Source organism: Lithobates pipiens, unplaced genomic scaffold, assembly GCF_037356315.1.
Source record: "Lithobates pipiens isolate NorthernLeopardFrog02 unplaced genomic scaffold, aLitPip1_a1.2 Scaffold_1, whole genome shotgun sequence".
Taxonomy (NCBI): domain Eukaryota; kingdom Metazoa; phylum Chordata; class Amphibia; order Anura; family Ranidae; genus Lithobates; species Lithobates pipiens.
In genome coordinates, this window is record NW_027507685.1 from 175,192,837 (window position 1) to 175,206,025 (window position 13,189).

Genomic DNA, 13,189 nt, shown 5'->3' on the forward strand with positions numbered 1-13,189 from the left:
GTGGTGAATCGACCTTCTATGTATAACAACCACCAATGCAAGGGGGACATTTTCCACCGACATCAGTGGTCACTTCCACTGTGAGACGGCTAATGTTAAGTGACGCCACAATTTTTCATATCAAGATTATTGCTGAAAATGTTAATGTTGTATAGAGCAGGGACGTAGTAATAATGATCTGCCCTGGGTGTCAAACATGCAAGGCATGCCAAATGTTTTATTATTTTATATAAAACCTTCTACAAGTTACTGATCGTACTAATTTTACCGTGAGCTGTAGTTTTAATAATTTTTAGCAGAGATTTCACAAGACCTGAATATTATTGCAAAGGTTCCTCCAAGGTAAAAAGGTTGAGAAAGGCTGCTTTTTAATAGGCAAAGATACTACATGTTCTGCATTGTTTTTCTTGGCACAGATCCTAAACAGTTGTAGGGGTTTCTGACCTTACTTGGAAATTCAGATTTAAATAATTACTAACAGAAAACAAATACAGACATGCCAGACACACGTTTCTTGCTGAAATAATCTTATTTTAATATAGAAATATTTGTGGTAGAGTGCTTGTATATATTTTTTTGGAGATAGAGGTCCAGTATTGTGTATCTGCAGTATATTTTTCCGGTAGAGGGCCCATCTGAATCAGTTCCACTCATTCCTGCAACAATCAGAAATTTCAATTATCAAAAATAATAAAGGAAAAACACATTTTATTACATCTGCTTATACATTTTATGTATAAGTAGGTACATATATATATATATATATATATATATATATATATATATATATATATATATATATATATATAAAATCTATCTATCTCTATCTATCTATATATATATATATATATATAATATTGAACATTTATTTAGAAAAAATCTAAATCAAATTCCATTTAGTGTCATATGCATTTGACACTGAATGGAATTTGATTTAGAATTTTTCTAAATAAATTAAGTGCAGCAATCCCATCCGATCGTTTTTTCTATATCTGACCTGACCTGTAAAAGGGTCTGATTGCTTGCACTGCTACATCTCTCTCTCTCTATCTATCTATCTATCTATCTATCTATCTATCTATCTATCTATCTATCTATCTATCTATCTATCTATATATATATATATATATATATACACACATACAAAGCACCACAATGTCTGGGGCCATAAAGGAAGTATAAAAATACACACAATTCACTAGCAGATTTTGTTTCAGATTTGATCTGTCAGCCAAAATCTATTAGCAACTGCTGCCAGTGCAAGCTCACCCTTCCCAGGTTCCCAGGGAAAAAAAAGTGAAGAATGAAGAAATAAATAAAAGTAATCAGAATAATAAGAAGTAATAATAACTAATAAGTAATAAGAAGTAATAAGAAGTAAATAAGAAGTAAATAGGAAGTAATAAAAAAAAAAAATAATAACTAAATAATATGTAAAATAATGTAACTTTTAACTACCAATTTTAGGGTTAAAACAATGTATCTTTCTTTCTTCTTGATAACTATTTTCATATACATTTTTTCTTAAATACCGTATATACTCGAGTATAAGCCGAGATTTTCAGCCTCTTTTTTGAGGCTGAAAGTGCCCCCTCGGCTTATACTCGAGTCACCGCTGTCTGACTGCTCGATCAGCGTATCGAGCAGACAGACGGCGGACATTAAAATTCAAAAGCCGCGCCTCCTTCTCCGCCTCCGCCTGTGATAGGCGGAACACTGAATTTCCCAGCAGTCAGTGTTCCGCCTATCACGGACATCCGTTCATTCTCATACTACGGACGAGTATGAGAGGATGTCCGTGATAGGCGGAACACAGGCTGCTGGGAAATTGAGTGTTCCGCCTATCACAGGCGGAGGACGGAGGCGCGGCTTTTGAATTGTAGAATGGCCGCCGAGAAGAGCGGCGATCCATCGGCACGACACGGGACGGAGGAGGCACGGGACGGAGGAGGCACGGGACAGAGGAGGCACGGGACAGAGGAGGCACGGGACAGAGGAGGCACGGGACAGAGGAGGCTCGGGACGACGGCGGCTCGGGACGGAGGCTTGGGACACAGGTAGGCTGGACACACACACAAGGCTGCACGGACACACACACACACACACACACACACACACACACACACACACACACACACACAGGGATGGATGGATGGATACACACACACACACACACACACAGGGATGGATGGATGGATGGATACACACACACACACACACACACACAGGGATGGATGGATGGATGAATACACACACACACACACACACACACACACACACACACACACACACACACACACACAGGGATGGATGGATGGATGGATACACACACAGGGATGGATGGACGGACACACACACAGGGATGGATGGATGGATGGATGGATGGACACACACACAGGGATGGACGGACACACAGGGATGGACAGCCATGTCTCACCCTCGGCTTATACACGAGTCAATAAGTTTTCCAGTTTTTTGGGGGTAAATTGGGGGCCTCGGCTTATATTCGGGTCGGCCTATACTCGAGTATATACGGTACATTTTCCCTACTTTTTACTTTAGCTCTAGTGAAACCCCGTGAAGATTTAGAGAGATTAGGCCTGTCTTTGTTTTCATGTGCCTTCTTTTGCTGCCTCATTAGGAGGGTAGGGTTGCCACCTCATCTCTTTAAACCCGAACACTTATGAATTACACAAGTTCTGAGGCAAATTTAATGCAGATAAGGCACCAAGTAAGTTTAATTACCACTTTAATCAGCCACAGAACCTGTGTAATTCATATGTGTTTGGTTTTAAAGGGATGAGGTGGAAACCCTATTAGGAGGCCATAACTACAGTAGTTATTTCCCATCTCTGGGCAGGTGGCACGTGTTTCAGGGGCTCTGACCCCTTAGTCTAGCCCTTGAAATGCGATCCTGCCCACTCACTCCATTGACGCTGCATTCACATGTACATAAAGCAGTGTTCATTTATGCCTTTACACTGCAGAGTCACTGGTAAGCTCCCTGATCTGATAGTGTAGATCTGACTTCAATGGCCAGCTTAGAAGTAGACAAGAATCTGGAATCTGAAATCCATGTTGGCGCTTAGTGTTTAGTGAATGTTAATGAAATTTAAGCAATGTAAAAATATTACATACAGTTAGCAACAAAACCCAATCCACACATCTCTCTCTGTTCTGAATCTTTCAACCTTCCCTTCTCATCAATCATGTTTATAGCATGCAAGCCATCTACAAGCCCTGCCAAATAGTTACATAAAGAATACGTACAAGCCATAATTAGAATTTAAATGCTTGCTCATCATACGACATAGTATCACCTTTTTATACATGAATTAATTTAACTAGGGAAACAATATGTAACAACAACTTTTTTCATGTCCGTACTTTTTTTTGAAAAACAGTAAAGTTCTACTGAACAGAAAATCAAGTTAAAGGAGAAGTTGGGGTTAAAAAAAAAAGAAAAAAGCCTTCATACTCGCCATACTCACCAATGCTGCAGTTGTCCTCTACAGGCATGACCGCTTATTGCTCAGTTCCCGGTCTTCTTGGAGTGCAGAGCAGTGACTGCCAGTCACCCGCTCTCTGCTTTGCCCCTTCAGCACTCACTGGAGCACTGAACTGGGGAGGGAGTGTGCGTAACTGGCTTTAGCTCTCAGCCACCGAGTGGCTTTAGACCACTGAGTGAATAAGTTAGGGAATTCCTGTGACCCAGAAGAGAAGACCAAAAAAGCTTTGGCCATACTTCTCTTTTAACATACAGTATAATTGACAAGTTATACTGTATGTCACCAAAACTTTAATTTAAAGCGACACTAAACAATATCCTTATTCTCCAAAATGAATCCATACACATACACTTAATGTTCCTGTCATCTTTTTTTCATGAACTAGTTTCTTACAGTGTTTTTATGCCTCCATGAGGACCTAAACATCTACTTTGTTTGGAATGCGCAGTGCATGTTAGTTGTGGTCATTGGCACTGCTCCATGCATTCTACAAATTGCATAGCCTATAGTCCTTCTGGAGGGAGCAAGAGAGGGCAGCTCTGTTCCTACATACAGTACAGTGTGATCATGGAGAATGAACGTAGTCACCCTCTAACAGTAAGCTGGATTACAGCAGCCAAAAAAAAAAGGAAGAATTTGGAGGAGGCTGGGAGCATTAAAGGGTACATTTTTCAAATGAATACATTCTTGAATGGATTAAAGTCACTTTATTTCCCTAGGGGACCAGGTGCATCTAGCATTTGGTCCCATTAGGATCCATCCTGCCATTGCTAAGCATTATGATTGGGCTTACCCATTGCTGTCTAACTATGTTGCTGGCAAGGAGACAGAATTGTAAATGACAGCACAGGTCTCTGGCCAAAGGGGTCCTCTGAAAACCAGCACTGCCATTCACAACAGACCTGTATACAAAAACTAGAGAACATATGGGAATCCCACCTATGTTAAGCAAGTAGCGCTCACCGAATATATTCCGGGGGGGGGGGGGAATCAATGATAATAGACCCTGTTTTTGTGGGGGTTTTTTTTGTTGAGGATATAGACCATTCGGAAGTTAGCCCCTGGTTGACGGGACTTCCCTTTGGTCTATTTGTAGGGGATTAGGGGATATTTAGGACGCCTTTTTACTCTTTAGAGTGTGTTTATTATCATTTTTTTTGTTGTTTTTTTATTTTTTGGGTCTATTCACAACAGACCATTCAGTACTGCAGGCTGTGTGTCTATGGCTGCTTGTAAACTATAACTATATTAATGAACAGGCTGCGCTGGCGGGGCTCTGTCATTCATGACACTGGCCCCAGCAATATTGATTGTTCATTCATAGTAGTGATCTATCTGCCAGGGCTGTGTATTTTTACAAGAAGCTGCAGATAGACACGCAGCTATGCAGCGCTAAATGATCTTGAATTAATTAATGAGTAAGCAGGGCTGTCATTGGTATTTGTTTATGCGTTAAATGCCCTATATGTTTACTATCAGCCGGCAGCTCTATCACACAGCCCAGCAGTGCTGATTGTTCATTTATAATACTGAAAGATCATTAAGCAGTGCTGGCTTATGTGATCTATGTGATAATCGGGTGTTACCAACCCCTCCCGCCCCGGCCATAGGAATGCATTTGTCCAACGTCCTGAAAGGGGCCGGGCGCATGGATGGGGGAGCGGTGCCCATGTGCCCACAATGCATGGGCCGCACCTGGCCTACATACTTTTGCAAATAGGTGTCGCTCATTCCCATATCAAAAAGTTGGGAGGCATGGTAACACAGCCTCCTCACTCTCTGCGTGTCATAGCCCTCTCTTCTTCTGGGAGCGTGCAATTACTGTCTGTGCTGGCCCAGCTCTTTGGCCCTTTCCCTCACCTCCTTACATAACATTTTATATAGCGGGGTGGTTTATGCTGTGTTAATAGGAACAAATTACAATCATACAGCATATTGGGGATTTCTAAAATTTGACTATAAAAGTGGAAAAACTATTTAATAATCAGTCTTTGTTAATTAGGTACAATATCCACTTTGTTTAATAAAATGCAATGACATAAATGAATAGACAATGTAATGGCGTTTTATACATTTTTCGGCAGTTCTTCACAGACTGCACTTTTCCACTTACCCACTTTACAGAAATCTTTTCATGGCAATATTTTCAAACTGATGGCCCTGAAGAACCAATCAGAAACAGGATAATTACTCATAATGCAGAGTATAGGAAGCCACAATCACAGTTCTGATTATTGTTATCACTGCATGCCTCATACAATGTTCACAAGCAACGTCAGGACACTAGTAAATCCCAGGTTCAACTTTACTGTCTTCTCTGTGACATATGAGTTGTTTATTATTCATATATACAGTATGTGTTGCGTATTATTCATATATATTCAATGTATAACTGCATTTGTAATTAAAAGCTTGGATCCCCGGTCCCACTCTTCATCCTGATCAATGCCTCACAAAATGTTGAACAAGCCAAATCAGGACACTATTAAAGTGTATATAAAGTCAGGTTATTTCTCTTTAGGCCGTTGGCACCATTAATGGCATCCCCATTGGAAGATTAGAAGGAGAGCATCTTCACTTTGCAAGGTGAATTTTCACTTATCTTGGTATATGAGGTGGAGCTGTGCTGACCCAAACCGTCCAATCGCGTGAAAGCGAAAATCTTTGTAAGTTTCTTTGAATATAATTTTTTGTTTTTAAATGAATTTCCACTTAGCTTCACCTTATTCACTATGTTAAGCCAAACATTATTTTTTAAAGTGAAAATGCTCTACTTCTTTACTGAACAAACCCCTGTGATCATTGAGACTTGTCCAGCAGGAACACAGACTGTAGCAAAACCATGACATAGGATATTAAAGTGGCATTAAACCCCAAAACAAACATTTATTATATTGCAGTTTACCAATCCTTAGCCCTTGTACACACGGTCGGACATTCCGACAACAAAATCCATCGGATTTATTCCAACGGATTTTGTCCGAAACTGGTGTTGCATACACATGGTCGGAAAAAGTTGTCGGAAAATCCGATTACTCGGAACGTGATGACATTCGTTCGTTGCGATGGGACTACATTGCGGCTAGTAGCCAATAGCTTTGGTCTTGTAATTTGATCTGAGCATGCGTGGCACTTTGTCCGATCGGAATTCTCTACAAACGATTGGACAAAGTCCGATCGGATCATGTTGTCGGAAAATTTTATATTCAGCTCTCAAATTTTGTTGGTCACACATTCCGATGGAAAAAGTCTGATGGAGCCCACACACGGCTGGATTATCCAACAACGCGGTCCGATCGGACATTTTCCGTCGGAATGTCCGACCGTGTGTACAAGGGCTTAGATGTGATGGCTGCATTTGTTTTCTTTTTAGGCTTTATTTCTTCTATTTTTTTACCTGGTGATCCAGCCAGCAAGTCTTGTTTTTCACAGTACAAAATCTCCAGCAGAATCAATTTACACTGATGGGACAAACTATTTACCATTGACAGGGATGACTAAATGATCAGTTTTTATTTAATAATGCAAAATCTTCATCCCAAATGTAAAAAAAAACAGTTTGCTGTAACCGATTAAAAAGTGTGAGCTGGAGTTTGGCTTCAATTTGAAAGTGTACTTAAATCTGCTAATACATTAAACACTTCCCTCCACGAAGACTGCTGTCTGCTGTGCTTACTGTTCTCATTCCTCCAGAGTTGTGTCTCTACAGGAGGTGTGTTACTGGCCAGATTACCAGAGGAAAACATAGGGAAAAAAGGCAAAGAAAAGAAAACTGATGCAGCCACCACATCTAATGATTGGTATATAGTACATTTTTGGTTTTGGGTTAAATACCGCTTGCTTTAAATGCTCTGCAATACGAAAAAAATACTTTTTTTGCTATATATCTGCTTTAAAAGAGATGTATGTATTTTTTTTTTTAAGGATCATATTTACAATATTGGACTCTGCATCTGTCCCTCGGTGCCCAGATCACTCGTTTGGTTCTCAGGGCTCCATGAGCAGAGAGCTGTTCACTGTCAGTCACTGGTTCTTGGCTCTGCCCCCCCTCCACGCTCACTGGGCTGTGGAGAGGGTGGGAGCGGCTGGCTCAGGTTTTGAGCGGCTTGCTCAGAGGCTGAGCCAGGTTCCGGTCCAGGCATGTGAGCGGATCATGACTCCATTGCAGTGATCTTGCCCCTGGACTGGCTCTGTGACATCAGCCAACACCGGGTTTCAGCTGTCTGCTGAAAATGGGTCGCAGGAGTGCAAAAGGAACTACACTGCTGTGATCGATTGGACAAGTACTACGAAACAAGCTTTGGCTGTACTTCTCCTTTAAGTCCCAGGTTAACTTTAAAACAACCTTTGTAAGTGACATAAATTAGTTGCTGTGTAATGTTTATGTATAATAGATATAATGTGGAGCCACAGTTGTAACTAAAAGCCTGTATCCACCCCTCCTCATTCTAATAGATAATCCTCCCCTGCAGGTATGTCACTGGGTGCCACTCACCTTTCAAAACTGGAACAGAACAGACACACGGAGGGTTTGCACCAACACCTGCAAAGTACATTGACATTTTATTTACTTAATTACATAGTTAGTCAGTTTGAAAAAAATACACAAATCCATCCAGTTCAACCAATACAAAAAAAATACATAAATAAAATCATACAATCCCATATACCCAATCCTATACCCACAGTTGATCCAGAGGAAGGAGAAAAACCCCAGCAAAGCATGATCCAATTCTCTACGGCAAGGGAAAACATTCCTTCCTGATCCCCCGAGAGGCAATCAAATCCTTCCTGGATCAACTTTACCTATAAATGTTGGTATCCAGTTATATTATGTACATTTAGGAAAGAATCCAGAGGCGTTTTTTAAAGCAATCTACTGAGCTGGCCAGAACCACCTCTGCAGAGAGTCTATTCCACATTTTCACAGCTCTTACTGTAAAGAAACCTTTCCGCATTTGGAGATGAAATCTTTTTTTTAGTTTTAGTTAGAGGGGAAAGGGATTAGTCCCCCTGCACGTTTTTATTGCTGTCTGTTCCCCCTGTTAAAAGGGCCCTCTCTATTTGTCTAATTTGTCTAATCTATTTGTCTCTAATTGTGCTGTCTCCCCTCTACATTGTAAAGCGCTGTGTAAACTGTTGGTGCTATATAAATCATTATTAATAATAATAATAATAATTTGTTCTGTTTACATCATCATTGAAAATTAAAGTAAAACAAAATCCCAAATCTCCCCAATGAGACACGGATGGCAAAAAATACCCAACAGGCAATAATACACCCTTACTCTTAATCTAAAATGAAAAAAAAAAAGGTTTTGCCTATAGTTCTACTTCAAGTAATAATAGAGTAAATGTTGGAATACCGAATAGTATTTTGTGCAACAACTACTGTGCATCAGTGTTTAGTACAGATATATTTCTTCAGCCAGTAGATGGCAGGGTTTTCTAAGTAAGCAGCTGCTCTATGGTAAACCCTTTTCTCTGTATAATAAAGTTCCTGTTTCCTGCCTGCATTTAAGCAGCTGATAAATACATGTGGACTGTGCACTCTCTTTCCTGTAGAATTTCTAACAGAAAATACGATGCAGAGAGAAAGGAGAAAGGCACACGGAAGTAGAGAGAATAAAATAGAGAGAAGGGCTGAAGAAAATGAAATATAAAAAAAGGATTAGAGAAATGAAAAAAGAGAGAAAAAGGGACCACAGAAGGAGAGAAAAGCAGAAGACAGAAAGGAAAAAGAGGATAGGGGAAGGAGAAAGAAAGAAAAAAAAGAAAAGAAAATGAAATGGAGGAAAAGAGTAAAATAAAGAAAAAGAGGGAAAGACTAAAAGAGAAAGAGACAGAGTGAAAGAAGGAAGTAAAAAAAGGATGTGACTTGTCCAAGGAAGAGAGATAGAGAAAGGGGGAAAATATAAAGGGAAATTAAATATTAGTGAGGAAATAAGAGACTATAGAATGAGAAAGAAAAGAATGGAGAATGAAGGAGAGAGAAAGCGGGAGAATGAGTGGTGAGAGCGAACTAAAAAAAAGTTGGATAAATAGTAAGGGGGGGGGGGGGGGGGGCTGGAGAGATAAATACAAAAGAGAGAGAGAATGACAAAAAAAGGAAGAACAAGACAGAAGAAGAAGGTTGTAGTGGGAAGCGACAATTACACTGGCACAGTCATTGTACGGGGCACCTATAGAGTCATCACAGTAATTCTGGAAGATTAATCATAAACTGACACTCTAGTAATCCAGAACAGAGAATAGTGGAATAATGTATCTAGTTCTTGGTGGTCAGTGTAGCCTGAGGCTAGAAAAGAGGTTTTGTTTGTACTCATATGCAAATGATTGTGCAATTCTGACATGAAATAATCAGAAAAGATCAGATCAGATCAGAGTGAATGGTGGAATTTAGGATATTTGCTGTCCTACATGGGGGCAGGTTTTGGCTGGTGAATGTCCAAATGAAAGGTAACACCGCTTCAGGTGGGAACGCAGTCCATATGCCTTGATCTCCATGGTGGGTGCTCGCCCCCGGATTGCCACATTGCATAATGAAAGAGTTGGCCGCACACCACTTAAGCCCCATACACACTATCAGATTGTCTGCTGATTGTTTCCATCAGATTTACCAAAACCATATAATATGAGGTCAAACCTTAGGGGTTTCAATGTGTATGCAATCAGGAAGGCCCTTCTACTACATGGTTTTGGTAAACCTGAAGGAAAAAATTAGCAGACAGTCTGATAGTGTGTATGGCGCTTATTATGAAGATGCTCAAACATATTCCATGTATCACCCAGGGACAGCACAAGTGACACCGGAACTGAAATCGTTAACACATTTCACACATGTCTCAGTGCTTATTCATGACAAACTCATCATGAATAAGCACTGAGACGTGTGAAACATGTTAACAATTGCAGATCCGGAGTTACCTGTGCTGTCCCTGTGTGATACATGGAATAAGTTGAGCATCTTCATTTAAGTGGTGTCCAGCCAACTCTTTCTATTTTTTTGGTTGGTGAAAGCCGCCAATCATTTCATGTATAGTTTGATTCAATTTTATAGACACGGGTACAATATCCTGACCACAGATTGACACCTCTCAGGCTTCTAGTAATATCTTGAAAATTCCTCCCTAATGCCTTTAATCAGAATGATGATCTCACCGTTGGGGCAGTCTTCAGGGCACGGGTTGACCTCGGTGGGGTTCAATACTCCGATTCTAGGTGGGACTGACACAAAAGGAGGAAGCGATAAGGCTAAACGTAAAGCACAAAACATAATGTTTTCATGTTAAAGTAGAACTATTATCAGATACATGTGTTCAGCGTGCATGCTATGTTATGTGTAACTATAACACTTCCTAGTATTGATTACCTCCCACAGAGATCACACTTTTTCCCCCGACAATAACTTCATTTGCTTTCCTTTCCAGAAGGACAGACCCATTTTTGCTCAGGCATCACCCAGGGGAAACATCTAATTTCTAGACTGAGATGCCAGCTCAGAGATCACAGAGTCATGTAAATCTTGTGCACTTTGAGCCATGTAAATTGCTGTATGTTTTGTGTTTTTTTTTTCCCATCCTCTGAATCAACTGTGGGTATTGGGTTCTGTATATGGAGGCTTTCTATTTTCTATATATTTTTCTTATTTTTTGATTGGTTGAACTGGCTAAACTAACATTAATTTTAGTTTGTCAGTGTATTATAGTGACACTGAACTCATTTTTTCTAAATAAAATAAATGCAATATGTTTGACTATAAGTAGAAGGTACCTTCTATCTCTCTTTTCCTTCATTTCATCTCTCAAGCTTTTTTTCTGCTCTTGTTCTAGGGTGGCTACAATTGTTCTTCATGCCCCCCTCCCCCTTGTATATGTGAACGTAGCCACCCATTCCTTCTCACCCCCCGAGATGGAATGCACATCTACCTGCAGGTACACCCAGCTGTATGGGAATTGTAGTACACACAGAGCAGAGGATGTGACCAGAAAAAATGCATCAGTGGAGGATAGGCAGCAATAAAAAATAAATAAAAAAAAAGCCTGGAAACAATAGTAAGAGACTTTATAAAAAAAATAAAAATTTTTTTTTTTTTTTAGAATGACTGATGTAAAAACAAAGTTGAATTTAGTGTCACTTTAAGCCTGGATGGAGCAACACAGCCTAACCCTCCTGATGTATAAACGTTCTGCATTATGCAACACATTGCTAGACATTAATATACTGACATCTTGTGGTCGCTAATCATATTGCAAGAAGTTAGTTACCATTTCGTTATTTATCCAACAGCATTCAAAAAAATATAACATTTAAACATTTCTTACCAATGGAATTAGAACTCATGTTCCCAGGATTTATGCTGAAATGTGCTGAAGCATACAAAATTAAATCATTTAATAACATATAAACATTTTTTATGCATTTACAACATGTTTGATAAGCGCTTAGAAAGCGTTACTAGCTAAGATGACAGTAAAAGAACAAATGCAATAGAAAAACTACACAGAGGAGGTATGTGGAAAGTGTTATTTAATTTGAAGCAAACTGTGCAAAAATGTGTGCAAAAATGTGTGCAAAAGTGAGCCAATAACACATCTTAAATGCAATAGGTGCATAACGCATTATAGGTGCATAACGCATTAATGGGCATCCATGGTATCTAAAAGCACCTCTAAAGCCCCGTACACGCACAGATCAGATCTTCTGCTGTTTTTTTCCTTCAGATTTACCAAAACCATGTAGTGCAAGGGCCTGCCTGATTACATACAAATTGAAACTCCTAAGGTTTGACCTCATATTATATGGTTTTGGTAAATCTGAAGGAAAAAATCAGCAGAAAAACTGATAGTGTATATGGGGCTCAAATGTGCCTTTTAAAGCAATATAAACATATTGGCAGTTTTAAGGCTTATTCACACATGAGGATGGGGGGGGGGGGCTACGGTAAAACTAGGTGGTTGAGCCACAGTTTTGCTGCCCACTGCCCACCCACTAACATACAGCCGCTCACATGCCAATGTCTCTACCCACTGATGCAGTTCTATAGGGCCACGCTGGAACTGCACAACAACCGCATGCAATTTACTATATTTCAGCACAGTAGTACAGAAAATATCTGGTTAAATGAGGCAGTGGGGAGGCAACATATAGCCTCCTCACCACCTGTCAAGCACCTCTGAAAAGTAGTCTGAGCATGGATAACTTTTCAGAGGAGCAGGAGTGCGTGCCACATTTGTGTTTGAACCCTAACAGTAGATTTTGTAATCAGATCTTTACATAACGCCTTTATATCCCAAGGAACAGCTAATTAAGAAAAGGAGATGAAGGGGCATTTGGGAGCATTGATGAAGGAGCGAAGCCTTAAAATAAGTAAGTAGAGGTACTTTGCTCCATGTTGGCAGTTCAGTCACCATTTAGGACAATACATTCTGGACAAATATTTCCATCTCGGCTGATTGTGTGTCCTATACAATTGTGTTCCATCTATCCCTCTTTAGCCTGTTTTCTGGAAGTGATAGTTTTTTGTATCTGACATCGGACAAGAGTGGATTCATCTGATTTTAACTCTGACCAAGTCCAATGTATCTATTTTCCATCAATTTTTTAATAAAGGGGATTATATCTGCACTTGGTATTTATTTTGGTTTAGCTTTACTTTACTTTACCCTTTACTTTCACCA

At 39.8% G+C, this 13,189-nt stretch overlaps 1 protein-coding gene across 4 annotated transcripts in view; it reads right to left on the bottom strand.

Annotated features, from left to right (window-relative positions):
* Positions 1-510: 510 nt before the first annotated feature.
* Positions 511-13,189, bottom strand: part of LOC143979507 (uncharacterized) — a 40,144-nt gene continuing 27,465 nt past the window's right edge. Inside the window, exons 11-15 of one of the 4 annotated variants that reach the window (XM_077478940.1) lie at positions 11,834-11,878; positions 10,671-10,736; positions 8,005-8,052; positions 5,623-5,669; positions 511-656 (exon numbers count right to left, since the gene is read on the bottom strand). In XM_077478940.1, coding sequence (XP_077335066.1) covers positions 5,656-5,669; positions 8,005-8,052; positions 10,671-10,736; positions 11,834-11,878 — 173 coding nt within the window. In that variant the 3' untranslated portion in view covers positions 511-656; positions 5,623-5,655. Of the gene's footprint in view, positions 657-5,622; positions 5,670-8,004; positions 8,053-10,670; positions 10,764-11,833; positions 11,879-13,189 lie in introns of all 4 variants that reach the window. The other 3 variants (XM_077478939.1, XM_077478942.1, XM_077478941.1) reach the window with 3 other exon arrangements.